The sequence below is a fragment of the Nelumbo lutea genome, chromosome 3 (assembly GCF_056320005.1).
Source record: "Nelumbo lutea isolate HS-2025 chromosome 3, American lotus-T2T, whole genome shotgun sequence".
NCBI classification, from domain to species: Eukaryota; Viridiplantae; Streptophyta; class Magnoliopsida; order Proteales; family Nelumbonaceae; genus Nelumbo; species Nelumbo lutea.
The window spans coordinates 79,042,081-79,057,798 of NC_142686.1; the positions used below are offsets into that span (position 1 = coordinate 79,042,081).

At 42.9% G+C, this 15,718-nt stretch overlaps 2 protein-coding genes across 2 annotated transcripts; one reads left to right on the top strand and one right to left on the bottom strand.

The window, feature by feature from the left end:
- The first annotated feature begins 3,773 nt into the window (after nucleotides 1-3,773).
- Nucleotides 3,774-4,289, top strand: LOC148865917 (uncharacterized). The gene has a single exon (XM_088976402.1). The coding sequence runs from the start codon at nucleotides 3,774-3,776 to the stop codon at nucleotides 4,287-4,289; it is 516 nt and encodes a 171-aa protein (XP_088832528.1).
- A 5,290-nt stretch (nucleotides 4,290-9,579) lies between these two features.
- On the bottom strand, nucleotides 9,580-12,122 carry LOC148865918 (major pollen allergen Ole e 10-like). Its single transcript, XM_088979529.1, has 4 exons — nucleotides 11,705-12,122; nucleotides 10,474-10,809; nucleotides 10,100-10,130; nucleotides 9,580-9,995 (listed from the first exon to the last, which is right to left on the bottom strand). The coding sequence occupies exons 1-4, from the start codon at nucleotides 11,757-11,759 to the stop codon at nucleotides 9,902-9,904; spliced, it is 516 nt and encodes a 171-aa protein (XP_088835655.1). The 5' UTR covers nucleotides 11,760-12,122; the 3' UTR covers nucleotides 9,580-9,901.
- Between the last annotated feature and the right edge of the window lie 3,596 nt (nucleotides 12,123-15,718).

Here is a 15,718-nt window from a genome sequence, read left to right on the forward strand (position 1 = left end):
TTGAATGGGTGTTTTTTTAGATGTAAGACTATTTGGTAAATATCCTAGGTCCCGTGTGGCGCATCTTTTCATGCAGGTTGTCATCCTTTTAGAAGCTTATCAGTTCATGATATAACAATTTCTGGTTACGTATCATTTTTTGTGCTAAGTACCTCGCCATCCCATCTGCTCACAGGTGGCCGATGACTCAGGGGCCGAAGTGGAGCTCCCTAGCGTAGTGCAACCCGGCTGGTCCCTGCAGTAGGTGATCTGGCTACCAGCAATGATGGAAATTGAACTGGCTACTCCCTACTGGCGATGATCTGCTCATCTTTGTAGGCGGCGGGAGCTGAGGGACCTGTGAGAACTAAATCATAGAACCCGAGGGTGTTTACCTGGCGAGGTCACTCCGATGGCTAAGTCAACACTTAATAACGAGCTGAAAATGATATAAGAGAATAAGAGAGCTAGAGAGCGGGGGTTACCCTCTCTTTTTTCAAATACCTTTCATTTCTAGGGGGTGAGGCCTTTATATACTGGAGTCTTCGCGGGCTTGGTGGAGCAGTTCCTGGATTCCCACTATGACGAGACCTGTTTTCGTGTTAGGTGGGGATAAAGCCACCAACTGGTAAGGTTGCCCATTTCCACCTAAGTCAGGGAGTGGGTGAGCTAATATAGCTGTTACAAGTCACAATCCCGTAAAATGCAGGGTACAGTGGTGAGCTCCTCGGGGTTGTCATATGGTGGTCGATCTGGCTAGGTGGTGAGTTGCCTAGTGGCGAGCTGCCTGGTGGCGAGCTGCTTGGTGCAGAACTGTCTATTGGCGAGCTGCCTGTGCAGTGCCGCATGGTGGCGTGCTGCCTAGTGGCAAGCTGCCTGTATGTGCTGCAAGGTGGCGAGCTGCCTGTAAGGTGTTGCATGATGGCGAGCTGCCTAGTGGCGAGTTGTCTGTGAAGTGCCGAATTGTCAAGAGACTACACTTAGTTGTCATGAGGTGCCAGGTGTCATAATGTCACTGGAGGGCCACATCCGCCCTCATCATTTGCCCCCCACTCGAGCTGAAAGTAATTCGGCCAAGGGAGTGGATTTCTCCTTTTGGCCCATAATTCGATGAGCTCATATGCACTGATTTAGTTCCTTAGGTTCTGGGAGTGACTCGCAGTCCACTCCTGAACTTTGCCCACGCTGAAGAGGCGACTGGGTCTTAAGTGCTCATGCCGAGGTGGCGACTGGGACTTGTGAAGTGTCAAGCTGCCTGTGAGGTGCCAGGCTGACCAGGTGCCGAGCTCTTTGCCAATTCGGTACTTTATCCCCTAGGCTCTGGGAGGGACTTATAGTCCACTCTCCTAGACTTTGCCCATGTCGAAGAGGCGATTGGGTCTCATGTAGTATTACAACCCTTAGGCTTTGGGAGCGACTCATAGTCCACTCCTGAACTTTTCCCATGCCGAAGAGACGAATGGGTCTTATGCAGTAGTACAACCCTTAGGCTTTGGGAGCGACTCATAGTCCACTCCTGAACTTTGCCCATGCCGAAGAGGCGAATGGGTCTTATGCAGCAGTACAACCTTTAGGCTTTGGGAGCAACTCATAGTCCACTCCTGAACTTTGCCCATGCCGAAGAGGCGACTGGGTCTTATGCACTAGTACAACCCTTAGGCTTCGGGGAGTGACTCATAGTCCACTGCTGAACTTTGTCCATGCTGAAGAGGCAACTGGGTCTTGAGCGATGAGGAAGTCTTTTATCCATCTGTCAGTTTGTGCCTGGGCCAGGCCGCGAGGTCGGTGCATGTGCCAAGCTGCCAGGCCACGCGCAGGCCACGCCAGGCCGCCGGGTGGGCACCTTAGAGCTACTTAGTCTGTTAGCTCCCTACATAGTCTTTGAGTTCATAAAAAATGGAAACTATAAAGCGAGAGCTTCAGTTTCTAAAAAGTGAGGGCTTAACTTTCTGGGAGAAGAGGACTTAGCTTTTTGTAGGATGAGAACTTAGCTTTTTGTAGTGTTTTCCCACAGACAATGCCAATTGATGTAACGATTTCTGGTCACATGTCATTTTTTGTGCTAAGTACCTCGTCATCCCGTCTGCTCCCTGGTGGCCGATGACTCAGGTGCCGAAGTGGAGCTCCCTAGCGTAGTGCAACCCGGTTGCTCCCTACAGGAGGTGATCTGGCTAACAACAGCGACGGGAACTGAACTGTCTGCTCCCTGTTGGCGATGATTTGCTCATCTTTGTAGGCGGCCAGAGCTGAGGGACCTGCGAGAACTAAATCATAGAACTCGGGGGTGTTTACCCGGCGAGGTCACTTCGATGGCTAAGTCAGCACTTAGTAGCGAGTTGAAAATGATACAAGAGAATGAGAGAGCTAGAGAGTAGGGGTTACCATCTCTTTTTTTTCACATACCTTTCACCTCTCGGGGGTGAGGCCTTTATATACTGGAGTCCTCGCGGTTTTGGTGGAGCCCGCTGTGACGAGACCTATTTTCGTGTTAGGTGGGGATAAAGCCACCAACTGGTAAGTTTTCCCATTTCCGCCAAAGTCGAGGAGTGGGTGAGCTAATATAGCCGTTACAAGTCACAATCCCATTAAATGTGGGGTACGGTGGTGAGCTCCTCAGGGTTGTCATATGGTGGTCGGTCTGGCTAGGAGGTGAGCTGCCTAGTGGCGAGCTTCCTATGCAGTGCCACATGGTGGCGAGTTGCCTAGTGGCAAGCTGCCTGTAAGTGCTACAAGGTGGCGAGCTGCATGTAAGGTGTTGCATTATGGCGAGCTGCCTAGTGGCGAGCTGCCTAGTTGTCACGAGTGACTCCTTCACCGCGCCATCAAGCACCTACCATGAGCCATCAGAGCACCAACCGTGTGCCTTCAAGGTGTCAGCATGTGTGTCATGGGTGGGCTATGCATGCATTTTGTAAGGGAGGACCGCCAATGGCGTTATTGTAATTACATAGTATGAATTTTCATCCTTTTGATGTTTCATATTGTCACTCCCAAAAGCTTAACATACTCTTTGAGGGGAGATAGGTAGTCGAGTGAGTTCATAAGCGTGTAAAGGTTAAGCACGATATCCCCTCGACACTGTACTGTGTGCTTGTGCTTACCATTGATTAATGCAATACAAGTTACCTTTTGTCTAATCTGTGTGCATTCTTGTTGCCTTTTGTTTGTTGTTGCTTGCATTCGTAGGCTTTCTCGACCCCATCGAGCACCGCACTGGACCTCATTGATTAACCCCATGACAGTTGGTATCAGAGCAGGTTGCTCCTCAATGCTCGTGACCCTTGCATAGCAACACTAGTGGTGGCGCAATGAAGCACAACAAGGAACTCACCGACGAGATTAGGCATGGCCTTGCCCATGCGAGGGAGACTGATGTGTCTCTAGGTGATGAAGCCACTGCAGAGAAGGCCCCAAGGGGTCGCACATCCAAGACAAGCAAGCCTGAGAAGTCAGTTGATACACTTGCTGCCTTCGACACGCGCATCCTTCGCCGTGAAGTGACTGCTGGGGAGATGCGTGACCAAGTAGAAGAAATCCACTTGAATGTGGAAACAATTGAGAGCTCCATGGTGGAGCTAGAAGCCCGTTTAAATGGCATTATGAATGAGGTCCAAGACGTCCTAAATAAAACCCTCAAGGAAGTCCTTGGAACAAAATCCCGACATGAAGGGAGCTCATCTCGATCTGACATCCAAGACTAGGTGGATGAGATGAGAGCTGAATGGATGGCCATGAAAGTAGCCATGGCCTCTCCTTCCGACCTCTAGACTCAAGTGGATGAACTAAGAGGAGACATGACGCTCCTCAAGAGATTAGGGGCCAGCACTCCAAGCCCCTCCACAACACTGGCCTCTGCTCGTGTGAAGATTCGAGAGCCCACTACCTATGCCGGCTCCCAAGATGCTAGAGAACTTGACAACTTCTTGTGGAAAATGGAACAATATTTCCATGCTGTTGGCATTGATGATGACCTAACGCAAATTTGTACAGTGATCATGTATTTGACTGACATTGCTATGCTATGGTGGCACAAGCGATGCCAAGACATTAAACGGGGTACGTGCACCATTGAGACATGGGCCGATTTCAAGCGAGAACTAAAGTGGCAATTCTACCCAGAGAACATGGAGTACCTGGCGCAGAAGAAGTTGAAAGCATTCAAACATGGGGACTCACTCTATGATTATGTTAAAGAGTTTTCAGCCCTTACCTTGGAGATCATGGACATGTCCAACAAGGATCTACTGTTCAACTTCATGGATGGACTGAAGCCATGGGCCGAATTAGAACTCCAACGCCGCAACGTATAGGACCTCGCCACGACAATGGCAGTGGCGGAGCAACTCAATGAGACCAGCTTGTCAGATGAAGAAGCTCCTAAGCTAGAAAGCCCGCGTTCCCTTAATTTGAGTGGGGGAGCAAGTCGCTCACGCCCTCCGTACGAAAACTCCAGCTTCAACAAGCCAACAAGACAAGACTATGGGAAAAAGCCACAAGGAGAGCAAGGCCCTCAGCACCATTACAAGCCCAGAACCGCTGGGTCCCCAATTTCTTGCTTCCTTTGTGGGGGAAATCACTTGGTTCGCAATTGCCCAACCAAGAAGAAGATCAATGCCCTTGTCGCCAAGCTCAGTGATGATGAGCAAAGTGATGAGGTAAAGTTTGTGCAGGCGCCAAGAGTGGGCGCCTTTCAACTCTTTAGCGCCATGGTGAAGAAAGAGGCCAATCATGGAAGGCCAAAGAAAGCCCAAAGGGGGTTGATGTATGTAGACATCCTCCTCGACGAGAAGCCGACTCAAGCCCTTGTTGATACAGGGGCTCGTGGGGTTGACCTACAAGTTGGGCCATGGACAAGCAAGATTAATCTTTCAGTGGTACCCCTGGATGACTTCCGAGTTGTCTTGGGAATGGACTTCATGTGACAAGCAAAAGCAACACTCCTGCCTCACATCAACTCTCTATGTATCTTGGACGAGTGCTCCCCTTGCATGGTACCAGTTATGACTTCTACTAGGGTTCATGGGAAGCAAGTTTCTGCACTACAACTTTTTCACGAAGAAGCCTTGTTCAACGCCAGCATGAAGGAAGCAGAGAAGTTCCCCACTCCACTAGCTGAAGAAGCCACCCCTCAATCCAACAACTACAACAGCAGCAGGAAGCAGTAGGCCATCCAACCGTCTACACCTTTCCAGCAACAGAGTTCGTGCGCGTCGACAACCGTCAAGCAAAGCAGAAGACCCAAGGCCGTGTCCAAGTTCGTCCTCACCTACTACCTGAAGGGATAGGAAATCCATCACATGGACGCCCAAAGATTGCGGAATAAGGGGGCGAATTTCAAAAATTTTCTCTCCCTTCAACAGGGAATCGAATTTCCATTTAGAAAATCATATTTTCAAGGATAATTCTTGAATCATAAACTGAACCAGATCTAAACCAAAAGGAGTAGGGAAAGATAATACCTGATATAGAGAAGTAGTATCTCCCAATGGAGGTGCTCACGCCCAAGGAAGGATCCAAAATCTGCTTCCACTGAAGATGGCACAGTGTAGGGTGGAGCAGAATCAGCTGTGTTCTTCCAAAAGAACTTGATCCTTTTCAAGAATCACCTGGACGGTTTGTGAATACAACTCCCACCAATCCTTTCTCCAAAAGATTGGAATCAAGATCCAATCTTGATTTCTCCCAAGAACTGGAGATCGAACTGCTGTAGGCGGCAGTTGTAGGAAGGAGGCGGCAAGTGAGTATTTGCAGGGTGCAGATTCTCTCTTCTTGTGATTTCAGCTCTGAAGACAAGAATGTGTATTGCTTGCTTGTGATGTCTAAAGGCTGCCGCCCCCTCTTCCTTTTATAGACTTATAGGGATCAGCTCCTAATCCCATTAGGAGTTGCTAACCCAAATCATATTTGGATTAGAAGTCCCTTTAAGATAAGGGATAACCCTTATCTTATCTGCAGATTAGATCAGCCATCTCCTAATCTAATTAGGAGGTTTCCAGATCTAAATCTCATTTAGATCTTGGACTCTCTAAGTGGATAGGGTCTGGGCCCAATCCTATCAGTTGATCCATCTCAGAATTCGCCCCTTAAGTGACTAATCAAATTAGCCCAGTTCGAAATGGGCTTAAGGCCCATTTTAGGTTATGTATTCATTTAGCCTTCCAAACTGTTGCTCAGTTGGGCTTCCTTGTATGGCGTGGGACCCAAACATTGATCTACACATCAGCCACATGGGTTTAGCCCAACCTTTGTTACAAGGCCTGGCCGAATACATTGTTATGGACAGTGCACCCCCTGAAACCCATTAGATGGGCTCTATGGGCCCAACGCTTACCCTAAGTGGTCCCTGGGCCAAAACCACCTTGTAACACCCAGGGATTGTGGGCAGATGCAAGATTAGCCCATCAGGTATTATCCTCAATGGTCTTACACTTAACCTGTCAGTCCATAATGATCATACACTGCCCAACAAGAGATGACCTCTCCCTAAGTGGTCTCTGCTTATATGGATCCCGGGAATTAAAACCTTTTGCAAATCATTTCGAAACTATAATTTATATACTTTTATATCTCATATAAAATATATTTTGCAAAACAAATCTCAACGATTGAAATTGGCTGCCGGCAGTCTTGGTTTCCATCAGTGAGAGTGCATCCCCGATCATTACCTTTGTTCGACAAAGGGGCTGATCTTGTCACTATGATCACCCACTCAGATGAATTCTCAGACTGTCCCAACATACCTAGGTTTTGACCCCCGCTAAGGATCTCACTGATTGGTACATCAAAGATAGCCCAATCCGACACCTAGTGCAGTATCATAATCGAGTCTAGGGGTCGGGTGTAACTTTCCAGTTTTGCCCATCAATCTCCAAGATCCAGGGCAATACTGGAAATCTGGTCCAGTTCAAAGATTCAATTAATCCTACACTGTATGTGCCTAGGGTCTCACCCCGGTGGCTGAGACAAGCCACCCCAACCGACTTGGTGGCGCCACAGTGTCAGCCTTGTCAGGATAGGTCTCCCCAGACCGACCCACTGGCTGTGAACATTCTAAACTAACACGAGTCTCATTAAGTGTCCAGTTTAAGGGTATTACACAGAAACATACCAAGGGAACATGAATCGAATATGCACTTTTATTCATTTACAATAAACTCATAAAGTATACCATTTTGATTGAAGCTAAGGGCATACAAAACTGTCTAACACTACCACTACCATAGGGGAAAGCGAGTGCCACCCAAGCCCCCTAGGGACCACTTTCGCACCATCCCTCAGACTGAATCACGTAGTAGCCTTGTGAGTCACCCTTGGGGAAAAATCAATGGGAACCAACACCCCAACAATCCAAAACATCATTTTGACCCTTACCTGGCCCAAACCTACCCTCTAACCAAGATGAATCAGCCATTAACATACCTTGAGGCTGCCAAGAAAGGACTTAGCCATAGGAAACCCCAACAGAATAGGCCAACCCAACCATTCTACCAAACTATACACCTTGGCCGTGGACGACAGCCAGTTCGGGAGCAGCTGAAGAACCTTCCTTCCGTGACAAAGACTCCAAGGGACCAGCTGAAGTTGATATCCGAGGACATAGATCGAATTGAGTGGGGGAGAATGTCACGAGTGACTCCATCGCGCCATCAAGCACCTACCATGAGCCACTAAAGCGCCAACCGCGTGCCTTCAAGGTGTCAAGATGTGTGTCATGGGTGGGCTATGCATGCATTTTGTAAGGGGGTACCGCCAATGGCGTTATTGTAATTATATAGTATGAATTTTCATCATTTTGATGTTTCATATTGTCACTCCCCCAAAAGCTTAATGTACTCTTTGAGGGGAGGTAGGTAGTCGGGTGAGTTCATAAGCATGTAAAGGTTAAGCACGAGATCCCCTCGACACTGTACTGTGTGCTTGTGCTTACCATTGATTAATGCAATACAAGTTAACTTTTGTCTAATCTGTGTGCATTCTTATTGCCTTTTGTATGTTGTTGCTTGCATTCGTAGGCTTTCTCGACCCCATCGACCGCCGCACGGGGCCTCGTTGATTAACCCCGTGACATAGTGGCGAGTTGCCTAGTGGCGAACTGCCTGCAAGTGTTGCATGGTGGCGAGCTGCCTGTGAAGTATTGCATGATGGTGAGCTGCCCAGTGGCGAGCTGCCTGTAGCGAGTTGCTTGCGGCAAGCTGGCTGGTGGCGAGCTGCCTATGTAGTGCTGAGTTGTCAAGAGTATGCACTTAGTTGTCATGAGGTGTCAGGTGTCATAATGTCATTGGAGGGCCCAATCCGCCCTCATCATTTCACATTTGTCTTTTCTTGTTTGCTTGAGAAAAGATCTACCCGTCAAAAGACGTCACGCCAAAAAGACACGCGAAACCTGTTTTAGGCGATTTTCGAAGAAACTCCAAATGAAGCTTTTTGGTTTTTTTTTTCAACTCGTTTTCACACAGAAAGACGCACCAAAATACACGCCTTAACCAAATGGTCTTCAAACTATCAAGATCTTAATGCAAAAGCTCACTATGTCTTTTGACTATCAGAGCTTCTAGAAAATCTTTCAAAAAAGACTTGCCAAACAGCCCTCTAGTCTATCATGATGGATAGAACTATTAAATAAAAGATTTTAGGTGCAGAAAGACATGCACCAGATTTTGGCCTTAAACTCCTACGAGCTTTTTAGGGAATAGGTCTTTTGTCTTCTTATCTTTCATTGCCAAACGAAAAAGAACAAATTTTGGTCTTCTATGTTTTTCAAAGACCGAAAGACCACAGAAAAAGAACTTTAAGAACGTCTCCTTAGAGTAAAACCAGATTTTGGGGATCCAAATATTTGATAATCTGATTAGATCTGAATGCATCTGAACCTGATTGGAAATTCGGAACGTGAATCTGATTTAATATCCCATTTTTTTTTAAAGAAAACACAAGGAGACAACCCTCCGCCGGTAAATGGTAATCAAAGTGTACTCATTTTTATGTGAGTTTCCCTACTATTACCTTATCCATGTGAAGAATTGACATGTAGTCTAAACCAATGCATCCCAATCCAATCGCTTAAAATTGAATTTCTGAAACTGTGATAATGAAAGTATCCGACCCGATACTCCCCCTTCTGGGATTGTATCGGGTTAACCACCGGTTTCGAGGGTAGCTAGGCAGCATAACTTGGATTTCAAGGCCTGAGGCCAGGACGAGGCTTGGACCTGTACTCTGTCCATAATCCGGGCTAGCGTAGCTCTAGGCCTTGTCCAGAATGATTACATAGTGATGTAAGTTGGGTTGCCCGGCTTGAAGAATTTCCACTACACACTGAGTTCAGGTTAGGGTTTGGATCCATTTAAAATTTAACAAATTCTCAACTCAACCCGAGTTGCACCCTCAAGAATGGAGCCCTGCTCGTGATAAAGATATAATTAAGTTGTGATTTTTTTTTTTTTTTTATACATGAAACCTTATGATGATAGAGCCATAGAAATTAGTTTAATTAACCTAAACATCAATCTAACAATATATTCCAATGCTCGAACCATTCTCGGAAACCAAGCAAAGCAGCACCCAAGACAGTCAAGGAGAAAATCTTTGGCAACAAGAAGCTATCCAAAGCAAAAAAGGATTAATTAATACCAGAAAAGAAAAGGGAACAAGCAGCCATACATTTTTATTTCCCCGAAAAGGGAAAAAGAGAAGGATTTAACAGCATAGATACTTGACTCAACAATAAAGAAAGGAATACTCTAGCAAATTACAATTGGGACTACCAACCTAACCGCGTCTCTATGAGGCCTTATCCCAAGCATACCTCAACTCCAAGACATCTTTCTCCTGCTCAGTATTTTAATTAACAAGTCCCAGCATGCACAGTGTACGCCCATCCAGCACCAAAAGGAATCATACTCACACTCAGACTCAGCCTTGGTCAGCTTCTCAAGTACAAAAGGAGCAATGTTCCAAAAAGTTTCCACCAAATAAAGCTTGGTTTGGACAGTAACAGTGATGCCGTGTTTACTGGTCTGAAATTGCACCATGTAAGCAAAGCAAAATTAGAGAGAATATATGTAACCAGAGATTTTTTGGATGTTTCAAAGTTAAAAAGAAATGGGCACGACAGACATACCCAGATGCAGAATAGAGACAGCTTCCATAGCCTGAAATCATAGAATAACATGGAGATTGATTAGTATAAAACCCTTCGGGAAGTCTAATGTAAAAGCTGCACAAACCCATCTATCTGCAAAATCCATCCTAAGGTAGGCAAACAACCCTCTTTGTGGTTAAGGGAGACTTTCATACTAGCAATGATAGAGCAGATGAGAAGTTAACCTCCAATAAAGAAATTCCAGAACTGTAGATGCTAGCTAGCTATCAGGTCTCAAGGATTTGGCATCATCCTATGGTTCAGACCTACTGTTTGAATGCAATCGGAGCCTCAGAAGAAAGAAAGAAACACTGCAAGAAGTTACGAGGACAAAGTATGAGGCTGATACATACTTGGGTTTCTTGTGACAACAGTAGCTGTTCCTCCAAAGTTGCAAGCGATATCAGAGTTGCCATTCTGTTGGTAATAGCTGTTGAAGGCATAGGAGGCGTGGGACAGGAGAGTATCAGGTTCAAAGCATACTCCACCAGATTGTATCGGGCCACAGTCAGCCATCCCCAGTCCACAAGCCCAATCTAATGCATTCTGAACATCAATCTGTGAGGCCCCAGGCAAAGCAACACACCATGTTGTGCCCCCAAGAAATGTTGTGTTTCCCTCTGGAGGTGACAAGGTTGGGATTGGATTCACAGCCTCTTCCTTCTCTTGGATTCTTGCTCCAGAACAAACTGAATTTTGTGTACCCAAATAATAATAGAAAACAAAATTAGCAAATGCTGAAGAACATAACAAGTTTCATTATTGCATAAACTGTATCTTTGGACCCTACTTAACATAGGCTCAAACCAGAACCACCGCTATATGCTAACATCCACAGGTTGAAGAGTGAAGTAGCAAGATGTTAATGAAGATCAACGCATCATCAGGCTTTTTATTAGTAAGAGGGAAACTGACAAAGAGGAGAAGATATATATTATATATAATAATTTCTTTTATTTCCTAATGAGTATCTCTGATTCATGATTATTTCCTTAGATTTAGATTTTTAATTAGAGCAAGGAAAATACAACAATAAGATAGAAGAGATGGACCTCAAGGAAACATCTTTCATTTTCAGTCTAGGGGGCAAGATAGCTCAGAATGACCACCAAAGACACAAAACAAGATCATCTTGCCTCTAGAGCTAATATGAGAACAGAAATAGTAAATAATAGGAATTATTTAGAAAATAACTATGCAAGCATAGAATAGAAGAACTTCAGGAATGTTTCATTCTGATCAAACTAAAAAACCTACAATAAGAACAGAGTTAAAGATACGCAAAATATGCCATCTTGAAAGGCATGACACAAGGAAGAAAGACATACATTTTACTTCTAACAGACATCTGCACCTCCTAGGTTCCGACATAAGTAAGATAGCTAGTGCAGAAATAACACAGAAGCACTGAAACTAGAATGAAGAAAACTACCAAATACAAAAACACATTGGACCCATCTGAGAACAATATTACAAGAAACCGAATATACAACTAATAAAAAAATGGAGTACATGATAGAGAACCCAGAGAGGACTTGAAAGCTTTCCTAAAAAAACAACAAAAGAGAGGACTTGAAAACATACCCAGATAGCATTCCATCACTAAAAGACTCTGCAAAATCCATATTATCTTTCTCATCGCAGATAAACCTAGCCCTTCTATAAAAACCTTCAACTCTCTCTCCCTCTCTCTCCCACACACAGTCGATCACACAGGCAGTGCAGACAACCTTAAAACCATACCAACGAATACCTTGCCTCCTCCCCCTCACCTCTCTCTTTCTCTCTCTGTTTCGCTTGTGTCTCTGTTTGGTTGAAGCCGGAAGCAAATACCTAAAGCCTAGAACAGTTAAGCTATCAGGCAATGACTGTGACAGGAGAAAGCGTGTAAATGCAGGAGCTTTGGAAATCTGGCTGGTGGTATGCATAAGCTACATTTGTTTTGGTTCCTTGGTGAACTTTAATAAGAATGCAGTTTGCACGGATGCGAACTTAGTACTTTGAACTTGACAGATCGTGGCGGTGGATTTAAGTAATTACATAAAGTGAGTAAAATTTTCAGAACTCATACAAATTCAGGACGGTTTCATCTTTCGTCTCTTTCGGTCTCTGGAGTTCCAATTTATCGCGACATATTGACTACATTTCTTTCAAGCTTACTTTCTCATGATATTATTAGTTCCGTCCTTCAATCAATGCAAGGGCGACAAGTGGTCTGATCGGATCAGAATGGCTAACCCAAATCCAACCAGCAGGGATTTGTTAAGATCTGGGATTTATCATAAGAGAGGGTTGAAACTTGAAGGCCGGGATGGGACTGAGCAAAATGGTGTTTACGGTCCGGTTTGGTTTCATTGGAAGGAGATTTTGAGAAATTTTTAGATTAAATCAATTTATTCTACTATGTAAATTAAACCAAACCAGACTATTTTGGTTTTTAATATGGTTTAGATCATTCTATTGGGCTTAACCCAATTAGAAGGCATAAATAATATAATAAAAATACAATTCAAATATTAAATTGAAATGTTAACAAATAACAAATTCTATCTATTATCATTTACATTCACACTTTCTTAAACATAAACAAACCAATATATAAAATGTAAAATGAATAAATATTTATGATTTAATCTGGTTTCTGAAATTTAGAAAATCAAACCAAACTGTTTTCAAGGCTAGACCGGAACAAACCACCAATTTCAGTTTGGTTTGTGTATACCATATAATGAACACTCCTACCAATTCATTTATTTGGACCGAAAGTATAAATCCAACACAAATTGGGTTTCAAATCTCCCAATGTCAATGAAAAAAGCTATTGATGTGATGTTATACCCTTAAAAGCGTCTGAGCAATGATTAATAAAAAAACAAAGACCACTAACAGTATTATAGATTAAATATAGCCTATAGGGGCCCTTAACAAGTTAACATTTAACACTCTCCATATTAACCCCACGTGTGGAAAAGTTGGGTGAACCCATCTATTGGTTCAAATGTCTGATTACCATTGTTAGGATGGATTAGGGAATGCTTAATTCCATGGATTTATATAATTTTATGTAGATTAAGAAGAAAAGGCAATCCTTGCTGTTTCTAGATCATCTCCTAGGTTCATATTCCCCTTTAAATTATTCTCTTAGGACCCTTAGTCTAGGTTAGATAAACTACAGGTTTAATCAGTATTTACCATTTTGTTGTTCCTTGGTTTTTGAACCCATCATCAAGCGTGGTTGGAGTGTGGGTGTTTATTAAATAAATGTTGCTACATAGGTAATACTTCAACATTTCTTCCATTATGTGAATCCGTATGAATAGGGATTTGTAAAAGTAAATTTCAGTTTATGTGTATACCTATCATTGGGGGAATTTTCATTTTAGCACTTCCCCGACAAGTAAACGTTTATTCACTATTTTGCTGATGTGCTGCTTAATGATGCCTAAATGTCAATAAACGGGTTCATTAATACTTTTTATCGATTTTCCAGACAATTCAAGTACAAAACGGTTAACTACTAAATGTCCACAGTTCTAAACACATACTAACTTAACTTATGAACAATATTTGAGGCCTTTCTTCTTTTTGGGACAATGCTTTTATCTTCATTAGCCCTTTATTCTTGTATGGATTTAGACTTTTTAGGTACCTAAAACCCATCATGTTGTATACCTTCTCTCTCTCTCATGAGTCATGCCCAATTGTATTATCAATCTATAGACCCTATAGAGAGCATTGTGCTCTATTCCAAATTGTATGCATATTCTGCTATGACAAAAGGGAATCCAGACACAATCCAGCAAACATGAAATAACAAACTTCTTCGGTATAAGATAAGTCATCATTAGCTAAAATAAAAGTAATATTCAATTTATCAACCTATGTGTATATAAAAACACTTAATAAAAGCAAAAATGGGCGCCTTAGATAAAAAAGAAAGAAAAAGGAAAAGCAGAAAAAAGTGACTAATATGAACTCTAACATGAAAGAAGCGGTTCATTCCTTTTGCCGGTTCATAGCAAGTTTGAATTTGCAGACGAAATATTGGGTCCGCAACAGGACCACAAAGTCACAAAGAGAGAGATTAGTATATTACGCATGCTTAGTTGGACTGGTCCCACCTAAGAAGGGTTTTCCACAATTAGGCATACATTAACATGCATCAAATCATCTGGCCAATGTATTATTTTCATATTTTCTCAGTTTCACTCCAAATTTAATAGAATTAATCACCATTTGATCAGACATTGGCCAAGTTTCAATACATATAGATCATATTTAATAAATATTAATGGTCTTGGACCCACAATATTTGATGGGTCCCACTGTATTCCTGATATTCTTGATATCACAGATGGGGGCCCATAAAAATGTTGGAAGCTAATCATCTGCTGCCTGCCACATGTATTCATGTGCTCCTCTTTTTACCTAGACAAACATCAAAGATTTGTATCCTTCAAATCAATGGTATTAGTGATGTTTGCTGGTTCAAAGCAGTCTTATGAGCAGAATCTGATCGATTGGGAGACAGAGAAATGAAACGACGAGTCGTAGGGAGAAAGAAATGAGTGGTTCTCTGGATCTCCTTTCCAGTTTCAGCAATTTCAAGCATGTTGGATTGCAGCCTCTTCCTTTCGGAAAGAAAATGCCTTCCATTTCCTACTTTCCTTCTCAAATAAGAGAAGAAGCGAAGAAGGTAGACATTCCTTTATTTAGATCTCCTTTTATTTTCTAAGTTGGCTCCGAAAAGAAAGTAAATAAATAAAGAAAAGAGCCATCTAGCCTTGTGACAGATCAATTAATTTGGCTATCAGGTTCGGTTACAATTTGGAAAACCATAAGTGGGAAAACTTGAAAATGGGTCTATAGATACAAAGGCAACAACCGACCACTATTCCATGTTTTTATAGTTCCATCTTTTGTCTTTTGTTATGTGGGTTTTGATATGAATAATAAAACTATCATTATCATCATCTGAAATTGCCATATAGAAAAAGAATCAAAGACAGCTAACAGCTACATATGCAAAAAGAGCCAAGCCAAGTGGAAAGGGAAATTCTTAATCTTGAAAACAGCTAGAAGTTGTTAAAACTCTACTATTGTGAAATTCTAGAATTACAAATTTGTTGATTATAGCCTAGAGGATAAGTGTAGTGAAAGTTCCTTTGAACCAGGTCAACATGATGATGGTTATGAAGGGAATTCTGTTTTTAGAGTATCAAATCTATCCAACACCATAAGAGGAGCAACTTAATTATAATCTCAGGATCGGTTTGGATCATTTTTGGAATTGAAATCGGAATTCATTGGAATTGGAATCAGAATGATTTAATCCCATAGTCTATTTGGTTCAGACAGGAATTAAAGTGGGAATTAAAATCAACTAGAATGGAATTTCTTTTCTAAGGGAGGGGAGGGAATGTACATTTTCTCAAATGGGGGAATGTCATTCCACCAAGAATGGGAATGGGATTCAGATTTTACTCAACCAAACAGTTGGAGCCAGAATGGGGAACGGTCCATTCTGATTTCGATGAATTGGAACAATTTGGTTCACATTGTATTAGTTTGTGCCAAGGGAATTCATTCTGTCATGCT